Source organism: Crocodylus porosus, unplaced genomic scaffold, assembly GCF_001723895.1.
Source record: "Crocodylus porosus isolate Cpor-Errol unplaced genomic scaffold, CroPor_comp1, whole genome shotgun sequence".
Classification (NCBI taxonomy): Eukaryota; Metazoa; Chordata; order Crocodylia; family Crocodylidae; genus Crocodylus; species Crocodylus porosus.
This window is the reverse complement of record NW_017728916.1, coordinates 9,568,666-9,583,241: the sequence shown is the minus strand read 5'-3', so window position 1 is coordinate 9,583,241 and position 14,576 is coordinate 9,568,666. Positions and strand designations below refer to the sequence as shown.

Here is a 14,576-nt window from a genome sequence, read left to right as displayed (position 1 = left end):
CAAATTAAAGCTGCAAGAGGTGTAGGTGAGACTAGGGACAAATTATGAACCTGCCGAACATGACCAGGCCATTGTGTTTGCTCAGTTTAAACAAAGCACGCAGAGGAAACAGCAAAGGGTGAAATGCAATCTAATTTTGTATTAGCAATGAATCAGGAGGTTGGTTTAACCTGGGAAGAGGCAAGAAGAGCCTCAGCATGTAATTTTAACACCACAGGAGAATCCTAGTTGTTAGGGCAGCTCATGTGCCAGATGATTTTTTCAGAGAGTAGGTTCGCACGCTCAGTGTAAAAACACTACATTTATTGCTGCAGAGTTTACCAGGCTCTTTTTGGTCACAGCTGCATGAGTATGCGTCCACCTCCCACAAAACCCTTTTGCAGCCTTCTACTGCCTCTGACCCAGCACACCGGGCTCCTTACTCAAGGCATCAGAGGCTCAGATTTCACATGCAGAGATCAAGAAAGCCTCCCCCACAGCCAATCCAGCTGCAAAGTACAGATTAACAGCTTTCATGGACCACCATGGACACAATCCCCATTTCCACTAGGAAAAATGCAAAGTTTGGCTGTATGCTGCTGTGCAAGAAGAGTACATCCAGATTTGTTTGCTTGCTTTGGTGTTTGAGAAACTCTGTTTTTAGTTTTCCCTGAACGTAAAATCCTTCCAGGCTCCCTGAAGAGCCTGCAGAAGCAGTCACCAGGCCTCCAGGGAAAGGACACATTTTCCAAAATGTTCAGCCTTGAGCACATGCAGGCTCTGAGAGCAGGGGTTGATTCCCTATCATCTCCTATCATTCCAAATGAATGCCCATGACCCTTTACTTACTAAAGCCAGCTGCCTTCAAACATTAGAGCCCATGAGCAGTCAGAAGAAAAAAAAAGGGAGCTTTGCTCTTCAGCCAAAGGAACAGCCTAGATTTCATCAGCATCTTTGACCTATGCTGTGCTCCAGGTTTAGTTCCTAGCGTCTCTTCTGTTTAAGGACTTTGGCTTCATAATTGTCCTGCCTTTCTACAGACATGGGAATGTTAATACGGTATGAGATGACAACATGACATCAGATGCCTAAGTGAGCTCTGTTAAAAGAGGACACTCCTCTGTTATGAGGACACTTACAAGATTTTATAGGAAAAACACTGTTGAAAAGAGTACACGCTGATCAGAGATGGCAAAGTTTTGGCACAGAACGCAAGACGACAGGAATATTCCATCCCATGCCAGGATACGGGACACCAGAGTACACCAGCAACTTGTCCAGGAGCAGAGCACCTTCAGAAGTAGGTCTGTTATATTTTACCACTGGGACATGCCTGGAGAAACAGCGAGGATCCTACCTCTGATCCTCAGCTCAGACAGTACGTTGTCTGGCCTCTCACAACAGTAAGAAGTGAAATCAGAGCATGCCAGATGCACCAGCATGTTCAGGTGGCCGGTCCTGGATATCCTCTGAAGTTTACCAGCCAAGGACCACCAATGCTATTAACTGGATCAGGTAAGTGCATCCTGGATGGGGACTCTGGCCATTCATAGAATGGTACTCTTGTTAACCGCGCTCAACTATTCTTTATGAAAAACCCGATTTGGGGTCCTCGAATTGGGCCACACATCCCTTGCCAGGGAAGGCCCCTAATCAGTCCATCTTGTGGTGGAATCAATGCAGATACTTTCTCGCCATGGTGATGACATCAATGCATGCTTCTGTGGGAGCAGAAGTCATCCTTTGGATACTAGCCCCAGCAGCTCACTTCACTAAGCTGGTCAAATCTTCAGGTCATTTTAGCATCTTCATCATTGTTTTCTGTGGGCCTCCTTAGACCATGCTTGATGGACTGTTCTCATAACCAGAAGCTCCAGTTCTGGTTAAGCTCAACATCTCCCGCTTACCACAGCAGAGGGAATAATACCTAAGAATGAACTATTTAAATGCCCTCCACACAGTGAGGAACATGCAGCACACACACGTTGTTGAGAACCTCTTAATAGTGAGTCAGTAAATTAGACAGTACAAAGAGAGCACGAGTTTGATGCGTTTGGTTTCCAGTCTTAGAAAGGAAACAAGGGAGGGAGGTATTGGGGGGGGGGGTGTGCAGTCTCTCTCCACATTTCACCCTGAGCTACAATTCCCATCTCATTCCCCAGATGCATGGTTCTTCCAACAGAACAGTGGCCACAGGAAGCTTTACATCAAGAGCTGTCAAAGGAGAAGAGAACAAGGTCCTCTGTCCCTCTCCCCTGCAGGTTTCCAAACACCAGCTAGCCTGAAAATGAAGGGCTAATATATTCCATCCAACCAGCCCCTGCACTGTTGTTAGTGCTCAGCATGTTACAAGATAAGATAGGTTTGGGATTTTTTTAAATGAGAAAAAGAACATGCCTATCTAAAATGTCAGGTCTCTCTCTAGCTACAGTACAATCCTTAGTGACTCTTTCCCATTGATGTGAGCTGTGTTTTGTGGTCTCACCCTGAGCAAGGCACAGAACCCCATTTTTTCCATGCCTTACATTCCAGAGATGGATTCAGTCAAGTAACAATAAGAAATAGCTTGAAACACACACTCTTGGAATATCTGGATCTGTCAGTGTTATCAGTGTACCCACACAGCTGTGTTAGCACAAAGCAAACCTCCTGCTTATGACTCGGGCTGCCTAGAAACCCCATCCTGTCATTTAAAACCCTTCATGCAGTTTGTTTTTGCAGACATGGCTTTTGCACATGACCAAGCTGAGAAACAGCACTGCATATACTGCAGAAGCACCTCTCCTCACCCGTCTACTTTCCCTATAGAATAGGAAGAAAAGGGCTGGGGAAAGGAAGTGGCAGAACTGAGCCTGCCGAGATCAAAAGCAGATTGAAATAAGGTCACTAAATTAATTTCCCACCTAACTGGTGGCCTCTGCTTAACTAGCACATCTGCAGTGTAAACAGCAGGTCATCCGAGCTCGTAGCCACCAGCTCATAGGAACGGGGGACTCTAAGAATGAACTCCAAGTTGTGTGCTGAAATAATTATCAGGCTGACAAGACTATGGTAGACAACCTGACAAACCATGAACTGATATTATCAGTTCACAGAACTGGTGACTTGTTAGCCATTTATGAATAGGAGTGTGGGTGTGTGCACGCACATGAGAATACATACATATATGCATGTACCAGGACTGTAAACAAGCATTTCTGCAACTTCGATTTCCATAAAATAAGAAATCATGTTTTAAAATCCAGTATTTACTCAATTTAGAGCTTTATAATTAATCTTGTGCTTTAAAATAAAAAGCAAAATAAAAAACCACAGGATCCCAAATAGCAGAATCAGTAGCACCTGCAAAGCAATTCTCTCTGCCATTAGCATTTTGCCATGGGAACCAGAGTCTTTGCAACTGCAGCTATTACAAGAACTATTCACATGACACTTTCATACCGACCTGCCTGCAGAAAACAGGCTCATCATGGAAATGAAACATTTGGTCTCCTAGGGGAAATGCTGGCTGCTTCACTATGCTACTCCTCCTTGCTGGTTTCTCCTTTAAACTGCACCAGTGGACTACCCTCTTCCCAACACCCAACACACCAGATCAGGAGCCCTGCACCTGATCTTCCAGCAAAAATAGGGTGCCACAGGAGTAACTGCAAAACCTGGATACACCAAACCCTAAGTGAGGGAAAAGAATGGAGGTTGAAGCTTACTCCAGGTTAAGGAAGAGGCTACGTGTCTAGGAGGTGAACAGCATCAAACATGCACTGGAAGCAGGTAGCTCTCCTCCTCTGCTGGAGAGAAAGAAAAAAGGGAGAGGGAGTATGAAAATCCTCTCCTCCCAAGTTATCTGCAAAAGTTTGCAACATTCTCTACTCTGATGTCCATTTTACAGTGGCCTCCAAAAACTACAGCAGCACATTAGCCATCATCATTTTTTCTTTACTCTCAAGTTGTTGATTGACATTGAGGTATTGTTATTACCCACCTAGCAAAGGAAGTAAAACAGGATAGTTGTAAGGCATCACAAAGAGGTTTACACAGGTTAAAGTAGTGCTTGCTTTTAAATACCCAAATGGATGTCCAAGTTCACTGTATTTTCCACTGCTACTCACAAATACCTGATAAAAAAAAAACACAAAAGAAGCATTATTCTACTTAACTGAAGAAATATTTTAAATGTTACTTAATTAAACAAAATCAAGGCAGTATGACACTTTTAAAAGCAGAAAGATGAGAGAAAGCAGCTAGCTGCATACAGATGGATATGCATTTAGCCTTCTGAACCACAGAATTCCGGAACAAAACTGCCTCAATAACCCTTCAGGCCATCTATCCATTAACAGCATGGGACTGCTGTCCAGTGTATTTTGGACTACTTTATACAGGCTATATTCAATGGCTTTCAAGAGGAGCAATGGAAAGAGAAAGAGAAATCCATTACTTGACATTATTTAACAGCTTAAACTACATTTATGTTGCAGGTACATTTTTCCAAACTTAATTCATAAAAGTTACTCCACTACAACACACACACACAGTTGGATAACACAGCTACATTTTCATTATTTGTGTATCAACAACCTGTAAACTAAGCAGTTCATAGCATCACAGACAAGGAGGGCTGGAAGGGACTTCAGGAGGTCGCATCCAGTCCAACCCCCTGCTCCAAGCAGGACCAGCCCCAGCTACCTCATCCCAGCCAAAGCTTTGTCTACCCAGGTCTCCAAAGCCTCCAAGGACGGAACTGCCATCACCTCTCTGGGTAACCTGTTTCAGTGTTTTACTACCCTCCTAGTGAGAACATTCTTCCCAATATCCAATCTGACCTTCCCTTGCTGCAACTTGAGCCCACTGCTCCTTGGCCTGTCATCCACCCCCAGTGAGAACAGTCCAGCTCCAGCCTTTCAAACCACCCTTCAGGGAGTTGAAGGCTGCTATTAAGTCCCCTTTCAGTCTCCTCTTCTCTAGACTAAATCAGCCCAGTTCCCTCAGCCTTTCCTCAAGTCATGTGCCCCAGCCATTTTTGTTGCCCTCCACTGGTATCTCCAATTTGTCCACATCCTTTCTGTAGTGGGGAGGCCCAAAACTGGACACGACTCCAGATGTGGTCTCCCCAGTGCTGAATAGAGGGAAAGAATCACGTCCCTTGATCTGCCAGCAGCGCTCCTCCCAGTGCAGCCCAGGATGCCATCAGCCTTCTTAGCAACAAGGTCACACTACTGGCTCCTATTCCACTTCTTGTCCCATTACTCCAGGTCCTTTTCTGCAGAGCTGCAGGCCAACCAGTCCACCTGTGCCAGTGCATGGGATTGCTCCCTCCTCAGTGCAGGACTTTGCACTTGTTCTTGTTGATCCCCATGAGGTTCCTTTTAGCCCAATCCTCCAATCTGTCAAGTTCATTCTGCATCCTAGCCCTACCCTCCAATGTATCTACTACTCCCCCCAGCTTGGTATCATCTGCAGACGTGCTGAGGGTGCACTCTATGCCATCTTCCAGGTCACTGATGAAGACATTGAACAAAACCAGCCTCAGAGCCAACCCCCCTGGGGCACTCCACTTGATACCAGCTGCCAACTAGACATCAAGCCATTGATTACTATCTGAGCCCAATGTTTCAGTCAATTTTCTATCCACCTTACAGTCCATTAATCCAGCCTGTACTTCCTTAGCTTGCCTGCGAGAATGCTATGGAAGACCATTATCAAAAGCCTTGCTAAAATCCAGGAACACCACATCCACTGGTTTCCCCATATCCACAGAGCCTGTCACCTCATCATAGAAGGCAACTAGGTTGGTCAGCCATGACTTGCCCCTTGCGAATCCATGCCAACTACTCCTAATCACCTTCTCCTCCAAGTGCTTCGAAATGGATTCCTTAAGGATCTGCGCCATGATTTTTCCAGGGACCAAGGTCAGGCTGACTGTTCTGTAGGTTCCCTGGATCCTCCTTTTTTTCCTTTCTTAAATATGAGCACTATGTTTGCAATTTTCCCATCATCCAGGACCTCTCCCAGTTGCCATGAATTTCCAAAGGTGATGCCCAACAGCTCTGCAATCACATCAGCCAACTCCCTCAGCACCTTTGGGTGCACCCTATCCGGCCCCCAAGGACTTTTACATGTCCAGCTTTTCTACATAGTCCCTAACATGTTCTCCCACTACTGTTGGTTGCTCATCTCCCCCACCCCAAACTGTGCTGCCTGGTGCAGTAGTCTAGGAGCTGACCTTGCCTGTGAGGACTGAGGAAAAGGCATTGAGCACTTCAGCCCTTTCTGCATCCTCCGTCACAAGGTTGCCTGCCCCATTCAGTCAGGGACCCACACTTTCCCTGATCTTCCTCTTGCTACCAACATACTTGTAGAAACGCTTCTTGCTACCCTTCACATCCCCTTGCTGGCTGCAACTCCAGTTGTCCTTTGGCCTTCCTGACTTCATCCCTGCATACCCAAGCAATTCTCTTATATTCTTCCCTAATTATTTGTTCAGGTTTGCACTTCTTATAAAGCTTCCTTTTTGTGACTGTTACTACTAAATATGCAAGCAAAGAAGTTAAAGCACAGCATTAAACATAAGCAGATAGAGACACTTCTCAAATTTGAGGAGAAAAAAAATCTTGTAGTGAAGTATTACACTTGGGAAATAAATTCTTCATTTCACAGCTAAATAATTTATGGAAATAATATAGAAGCAGCAGAAATCCCCATTTGGAGCATGCCTTTTAGTCTTAAGGGGACCAATGACAGAAACAAAAAACAAACACACACTTCCATAGATTTGGTGCATTTAAGACTGAAGAATTTTCTTTGTTTGCTTGGTCCATGCTTTTATACTTTATGCATTCGACAACACTTGCAATATACCTAGTTAAATAAATTGTTTCCACTATAATTAGCCAGTTTCCCTGGTTTGTATGTATATTTTACACACCTGGGAAGAGAAGAGCATTTAAAGCACGGAGCACTTTCCTCACAGAAATTATTAGGGGGACACAATACAGAAGAGTTACATGCGTGCACCACAGACATTTTGGTACTTCACAGCTTCATTATTTGACACCTACCCATGCCAATGAATTTTTACTGTTTTTATTTGCAAGGGTCATCTTACCCTCTCTGCATTTCCCAGCTGTTATTCCCTATCTAGGTAGTTAAATGGTCTCAATATTACCATCCATGAGGGGCTTGGATATTAATCACCTCCTGTTTCCTTGTAAAGGACAACATTTTAATTCTCATTTTGAAGCTGAGAAACAGACTTAATTTCTCCAAGTGACTTGCCAAAGGCAAAACTAATAGGCCCCAGACTTCTCCTGAACCAACCAGTATATTAAGTAGGACCATCATTCCTCCAATACAGTTCTCCTAAATTGAGATTTCAACTGTGCATTAAAACATGTCATTTCAGTAACATACCTAAGCTCTAGTGGAAAAAATTGGTGACTTCATCTTCTTTTTCATTAAGCAAATGGCACCCTGCAGAGAGCTGCATTTCATCTAAGAGCGAAACTTGAAGGACAAGTTTGCCACTGAAAAGGAGTTCTAGAACTAGAATTAAATGAACCGAGGATGCCTATAGTTGGAATACTTACTCTAAAGCTTGAAAATTCAATTATAATTGAGGTAATTGACATCTTTACGCACTCACTTAATCCAGCTGCAGCGGTTAACTTTGCCTTCTGCAGGTTTACAGATTCATATGGTGCTGCAACAGGACTCCTACTAAAATTTCTATTATCAAAAAAAATGCAAATACCTGCCAACAGGTATGAGGAGACTTTCGTTCCAAGATGTACTGCGTCAAGGGTGAGGGTTCGAGTTCATACTTATCAAAAGGAAGCTTGTCTATTACCATTGGCTCGCAATCTACACAGGAGAATCTGACAACAGGATGAGCTGTGCGTGGAGGCTAAGAGGAAGGGGAAAAAAAAGATTCATGATGGAAGATAATCAACTGCCCAGGGTTACCAAGCTCTTTAATACTAGCATCTGCCAACAAAAGCTGGCTTTTCTATAACACAGATCCAGTCTAAAGCAAGGTCTGAAGTGGTCCATTTTTGATACAATAGCTGCTTAAACAACAAGGCTGTATTCCCTACAGATTAACAGACGAATAAACCAGTGTAATAAATCAAACATGGACCTTACTAGCCTTTGGCACTTAATTCTGAAATTCTGATAGCATTTAGTAAATTATGAATTCCTGCCACTTAATCCAGATGAATGAAAAACAGATCAATTGAACCATTTGCAATTCAGACAACACTGGCACACTATTTTTTCCTACCCCATAGGGGAAGACAGCATAGCTCATATTAAAAATACAAACATTTTAGTTCTGCATCTTAGCAAGTCTATAGACTGACAGTGATAAATGGTCAGACTCTGCCCCCCTTCCCACGACTGCTGTTCACAGAAGTATGTTTGAAAGTGTGCCCACTTTGCCAACAAGTGCTCAAAATATTCCCTAGTGAGTCTGAATTTTTTCCTTATTGAGTCATGGGAAGAACTGCCACCTGGAACAAGTAGCAAGAGAGCAGAAAGACTACATATGCTCACTAAAGTGAATTTATGAATAAAGACCATTAAGACATGCCAATAACCAGCCTAGAATAACCGATTAAATGAGTGCATTCTCAAAGAAAGAGCAAATGCAAGCTGTACGTTTCCTTCATTACCCGAAGGATACAGCTTTTTGTTTCCCTCCAACCACAACTTGTGCACTAGGGAGAAGAGAAGCACATACTTGAGATGCTGCTCGGTACTATGGAAAAGGATTCTAAATGATAAGTGTCAACATACTACAGCCTCTAATTTCCCTTGTTTAGATACAGCCAAGGAGATTTACATTCTTTTCTACCCTATCATCTTTTTTTAAAAAGCTTTTAAAATGTTTAACCATAAATATCAAAAACATCATTTTAACTCAATACTGGCAAACCTCACTAGCTCTGTTGCAACCATTAAAACAGAATTAGATAAACCATAACTCAAAATGGAGTGATGCAATATTTAAACCTATAAAAAAAGAAAAGCTAGCTTCCTGCATATATGATCAGGCACCTGTTGAAATACATTTGCCCAAATCAAAAAGCAACTGTGAAATTTCTAGTCGCCTTCAGCCAGGCACGGTCAAGGCAAGCCTCCAATCCGTTTTTCTCATTAAAACAAGATCAGAAGTAGATAGAGGGTGAGGGTTTAGTCTATTGTTCATTTACAAATTCTATTGAATCAGCAGATGGGGAATCCTCTCTTTAGCTCTTGTTTTACTTACCAGAGTTGGTGAGTTCTGATCAGGCCAAAATGACTCTGGAATTGGCCAATGCCCAACAGGAACACCCGTTTTAGGATTAGGTCGTACATAAATGAGCTTATGACAACTATGCCACGGTTGAGAAGCAAATGAATTGATGGGCCTGGATGAATCAACAAGTCCATCTACAATTTAAAACAAAGCAAAAAAATAAAAAATAAAATAAAAAGCTACATGGCATGCATGTTTCCAACCAATTTTCTCTTACCAACCCAAAGGTGTTCCATTCATATATTTCCCCCACACACGCAAGTCTCTAGGCTAACATGTTCTCATAGGCTTCTAGCTGATACACCTGCTTTATTCTATCATATATGCCAACACTGCAGCATGACCTGCTTCGCACACTCTGAAAAATACAATTTGCTTAGACTAATAACTACTGCTATAAAAACTTGTCCCATGTGCAATGAATCTAAAAAAAAAAATAAAAAAAAAAAAAAAATCTAACATTGTTGTCAGTGAAAGCAGAGCACAGCTGTATAATCTCACAGGCGACGATGCAACGCACAAGCAGTAATATTAGCAGTAGTAGAAATTGGCGGGGGGGGACGGGACGACAGTGCTTTGGAAACACCATTAAAGAAATGCATCTCATGGTAAGTGCTTCAGCAGTATTTAATTGGCTTTAATTGATTACTGACAACCATCAGTTAGTCATGCTTCATTCTTCTCTCTGAGCGAGGAAAGAGGAGTTCAAGTGTTTTCAGTCAACCTGCTTATTCTTCTTACCTTAACACACACCTGCTACCTACTTCATGACCATGCAAACAGCCGAGACAGGACTGTAAGCTTTGCAAGGCTTAGGATAAGTTGTGGAGCCTGGCTCTGCAAGGTGTACAGGGGTGGCTAGCTGCCTGTCTAGCTCCCTGAAAGGCATGAACTGCTGATGTGACTTGGTCCAGAAATGGCTGACTGAAATTACAGTACGTGCCTTTCCACTGCAGATCAGTTCGCTTCATATTCACACAGTGCCTGTACTGCAGGTTGAGAGCACGCTCATTGCAACGTTCCTCCATACTGCTGCCGCTCTGGGACTCATTTGCTTCCTTGTCTCTCTCACATGTCAACATACTGTGTTCTCAACAATTTTGCTCGACGCTGGTATCTAACACTACACCATTTCCTAGCTCGGGACAAAAGAAATTAAGTCCCATCTTATTCAGTTACTTTGCCCTGTAGGAGTAACCCTGAAGTTTTAGATCAGCAGACACCAGGGATTTCACTGAGCTGCCAAATTTCAGCGACACAGGATGCCAGAGGCTATCAAATAAATGAACATGTCACGAGAAAGGAAACTGGCAGGCAAAGGGATAGAGGAGAAAACAGTGTCTAGGAATGAACATGAGGGTGACAGGCTGACCATCCTAAGCTACCATGAGGGTCACAAAAGCAAAATACCCAGTTGATTGCTGGTTCTGCTGGCATGCTCTAAGTGATTCCAAGGGCCATGTCTGATACTCTAGGAGATTAAGTAATGGGCATGTGGAGAGAGGGTCTTATAAAACACGCCGAGAGGCTAGTTCTATCTCCTTCCTTGCAGATGTGATATTCTCCAAGTCTAAACCAACTGTCTTGAAGTCAAGAATCCCCCCCCACACTATCTGCTGCTAGCAAAATAGCTTCCTCTTCTTTCTTTCTCATCTTTCACTTGCAGTTTGGAAGGGGAGGGGGCAAAAAAAGTGCATTGACTGCTCACACAATAATTCATGTCAATGAGGAGGTGCCAAAGTGGACAATAAATAATAGCAGACATGCTTAGGAGGAACATCAGATTCAACCTGGGATTGTTACATAATTAAAACATCGCTTGCCCCTCACCCCTTTCCCATGCCCATTTCTGTTCAATAGGTTTCATCTATTTTTTCTGTCTCTAAATATATCACTTTCCTGTTTGGGGCTTTTGTTTCCTGAATAGAAAAAGGAGGGGGAAAATGTTAAGCTGCAACTGGGCGCTTCCCCAAGCGGCAGGGACAGTACCTGCAACTGCTTCATATTTTCTAGATGGGCGTTGGTGGAGGAGGGTAAAAATACCACACATTGGTTCAAGTAGGCAGCCCTCTCCCAGGCTGCTTAAGCTCTCTTCACAATGTAGTGTTTCAGAGGAAAACACCAGCCCGAGAGAGGCCTTTTGATGTTCCTCTCAAACTCTCTCTATACTAGATACCAGCCGTACCCCATATTAAAATACTTCCTTTTCCTAGTATACATGTGACCAAACTTGATGTATATCTGGGTCTGTACCTCAGCTTAACTGGCTGGTGAGCAATCAGCTACCTCCAAATGCTTGTTCCAGGATATAAACATCTTTTGCCTTACACTGAGCCCATGGATAAAGGAGGTCCACACTAGCCATTATGATCATACTATGCACATTCACAGTTCAAATTTAACAAGTCCTATACAGTGGATTCTGGAGGTATTTAAAATAGCATTTTATAACTTCTAAACCCTGCAGAGCTTTGAAAATGGCAGAGTTCTATAAAACTACCATGCATGTGGCATCCTAGACACTCACGTCCTGCTTACTGCACCAAGTCTAGGATCCCTACTTACTACATGAGCCAGTAACCATATGAAAGGTTTCTGTTCTTCAAGTTACAGTTCTTTAGTCAGCAAAGTCGCAATCGATAAAGACATTTCCCTCCATAACAGAAGATACATTAGAGAGACAGATCCTTAATGTCTGCTGAGTCTAACATACAGCTTACAGTGATACTAAGTCATAAAGACAAATCAGAAGTCTCCTCTTTGCAGCTGTGAAAATGAGTATTTACTGTACCTTCTCCAATGGGAGCAGGGTCTGGCCCCGATTTCTCAAAGTTAATAACAACACCGCTCTGAACTTTTTGAACTAGGGACTCTAAACATTGGTTCAGCATTCTTTGTGTCCGAACACAGTAGGAGCGACCTAGGAGAAAAGAGAAGCACTCTCAGAATAAGTTTCATTTGCCTATATAAAACAATACACAAAGTGTTTATTACATAAATAAAAATTACAAAATGTCAAAGCAAAGCCCTTTCAGTTTTACCTGGCAACAGTCACAACTTAAGTACAGAGAAAAGAAAAAAAGTAAATTGTTTTGTGTTTTGAGAGATCATCCCATTAATATGACAACCCCTTATTCCATGAAGGGAAAGTTCAAATGCAAACCAAATCAAAATGTTCAACTACCTCCTGTGACTTCACACATCTGCGTAATAGCAGATTCATCAGTAGGAACACTCCCCAGTTGCTCTGGTTCAGCTGAAGCAGCTCCTGGCAAACGCAGCACTAGCGCAAATAGTCTTTGATCCCAGCGAAATGGCTCTTTGGTTAGTTCACTTCCAGGCAAAGGAGAATTCAAAGGAAGATGAAGCTAATAAAACAAAATTAAGAACATTTATGCACACAATTGGTTTTAAAAGACATACTCAAAAGTTAACCTGCTGCTGCGGTTCAATGGTAGAATCCTTATCTGCCACGTGGGAGACTTGGGGTTTGATTCCCGGATGTGCATGTAACTATAGTCATCAAGGCACCAAACATCCAGGCTCAGTCTGGCCTCTGGAGTCATTTCTCAATAGTCTAAAAAGAGGGGCGGAGGCTGCCTAGACCTTCCAGCTCCTCCAGACTCCTGCCTAGGTGTACGCATCTAAGGTCTGGGTGACCTCTCATGCATACACTATGATCCAGAAGAATTGGTGGTTGCCTACTACTCAAAAAAAAGTTAACTACCATCAGAAAGCTGGACCAAGTATGGAACCAGCTTCCTCTTCCAACAGAAGCAATATGCATAGTTTTCAACTGTGGTCTGTGGAGGCTATTCATAGTCATAAAAATATGAAATGTGTATATGTTTAGTACAAAATGGGTCTGAAAAATGAAGCAAGATTACTACCAATAAAAACTGCAATTAATTGCAGTAGATGCAAGTTTACAGATTATATATATATATAATTTTTTTGGACTGCTAGTAAGACACTCCCACCTACTACATTATTTGCTGCATTTTGCAAATTAAAACTTAATACATTTCTTACCTCTTCCTGAACACCAGCAGTATTTGTCAGTTTGTTCCCATCTGTGATGGTAATTAAAATAGATGGTTCTAAAAAGAACGGGTTTCTCCCCTAGAAATGAAAGAGTAAGAACACGTAAAAACAGATTCCTGAATGCTGAATTCTATACTCAAGGTAAACTTTTGTAAAGGGTGTTCATGAATTTATAGGGCATGGAGTAAGAGACAGTATCTGCCTTTAAGAACAAGAAGCTGCAAAATTTTGGCCACACGATTCCACAACTGACACCTGCCCATAAAAGCTACTGAAAACCACACGATGAGTGAAACTAGAATTCATACCCAGTTCTGCTAAGTCACAGGCTCCCACTCCTTGAGCAGAAAGAGTAGGTTATTCACAAAGGACCTATGATGTTGGGAAGCAGTTCTGATACCATCCAGCAGATCCAGTGCTGCATAGCAGTGGAATACCTTGCACATTTCTATTTGAGGTAGACGTTTGAATTTGCACTTGTTTCCTTCTTGCAGTGGGGGTGGAGGAGGGGTGTGGGAGACAGACACCAGCATACTGACAAATGTGTTCAAGAAGTTTAACAGTGAGGGGAAAAAAATGAACCGTCTTGCTAATGGATGTTTTTGTTTTGTTTTGTTTTTTTTGCAGATCTGAACAGATGGTAACAGTTCATTAGAAATGAAACACACTGAGAAAAACAAGTCAGCACAAGTGTAGCAGAGTTTGAAACAGCTATTTGTGAAATACCTGTAGTTTTAAGATTCCAGGCATGTACGTTAGTATGCATGCATGAGCACACCACACTGAACAGATATGCTACATTCATGAACCATTTTCATCTTATTTAAACGAGGCATGAACTATAATTTTTAAAACATCACTGGGTACCCAGATAAGACATGTATACTTTATGAAAATAGGTATTATATTAAAAGCTTGATGAGTATTTTATAGTGTCTGTAAATAACCCTATTGTTTCACCCATACTCCACAGGAACCCATATATTTTAAGGCTTCCACAAAGCAACAACGGTTCTGAAACCTGTTCAATAAAAAGGGAGGAGGAAGTGGAGGGGAGGGGAAGTGAAATTATGTATTATTTACCTGTCCATAATTATCTATTCCAGATACCAATCTATTGAGATTTAACAAGTCAAACGAGGATCTGAGTGCCTGACCAAGGGTGGTGAGTCCAGAAGCTTGCAGATTTTTCAGTTCATTCATGAATGTTGCATGATTTTCCTTCCATCCAGCCTATTATTTAAGAACATTAAAA

The 14,576-nt window shown here is 42.3% G+C and overlaps 1 protein-coding gene across 3 annotated transcripts in view; it reads right to left on the bottom strand.

The window, feature by feature from the left end:
• LOC109311002 (integrator complex subunit 6-like) overlaps positions 1–14,576 on the bottom strand; it is a 27,899-nt gene extending 13,323 nt beyond the window's left edge. For all 3 annotated transcript variants that reach the window (XR_002101367.1, XR_002101368.1, XM_019536406.1), the window contains exons 1-7: positions 14,405–14,576; positions 13,310–13,399; positions 12,462–12,645; positions 12,069–12,197; positions 9,248–9,411; positions 7,730–7,882; positions 3,962–4,094 (exon numbers count right to left, since the gene is read on the bottom strand). Coding sequence is in view for 1 of the 3 variants with exons in the window: in XM_019536406.1 (XP_019391951.1) it covers positions 3,962–4,094; positions 7,730–7,882; positions 9,248–9,411; positions 12,069–12,197; positions 12,462–12,645; positions 13,310–13,399; positions 14,405–14,524 (973 nt within the window). In the remaining 2 variants the exon portion in view is untranslated. The remainder of the gene's footprint in view (positions 1–3,961; positions 4,095–7,729; positions 7,883–9,247; positions 9,412–12,068; positions 12,198–12,461; positions 12,646–13,309; positions 13,400–14,404) is intronic.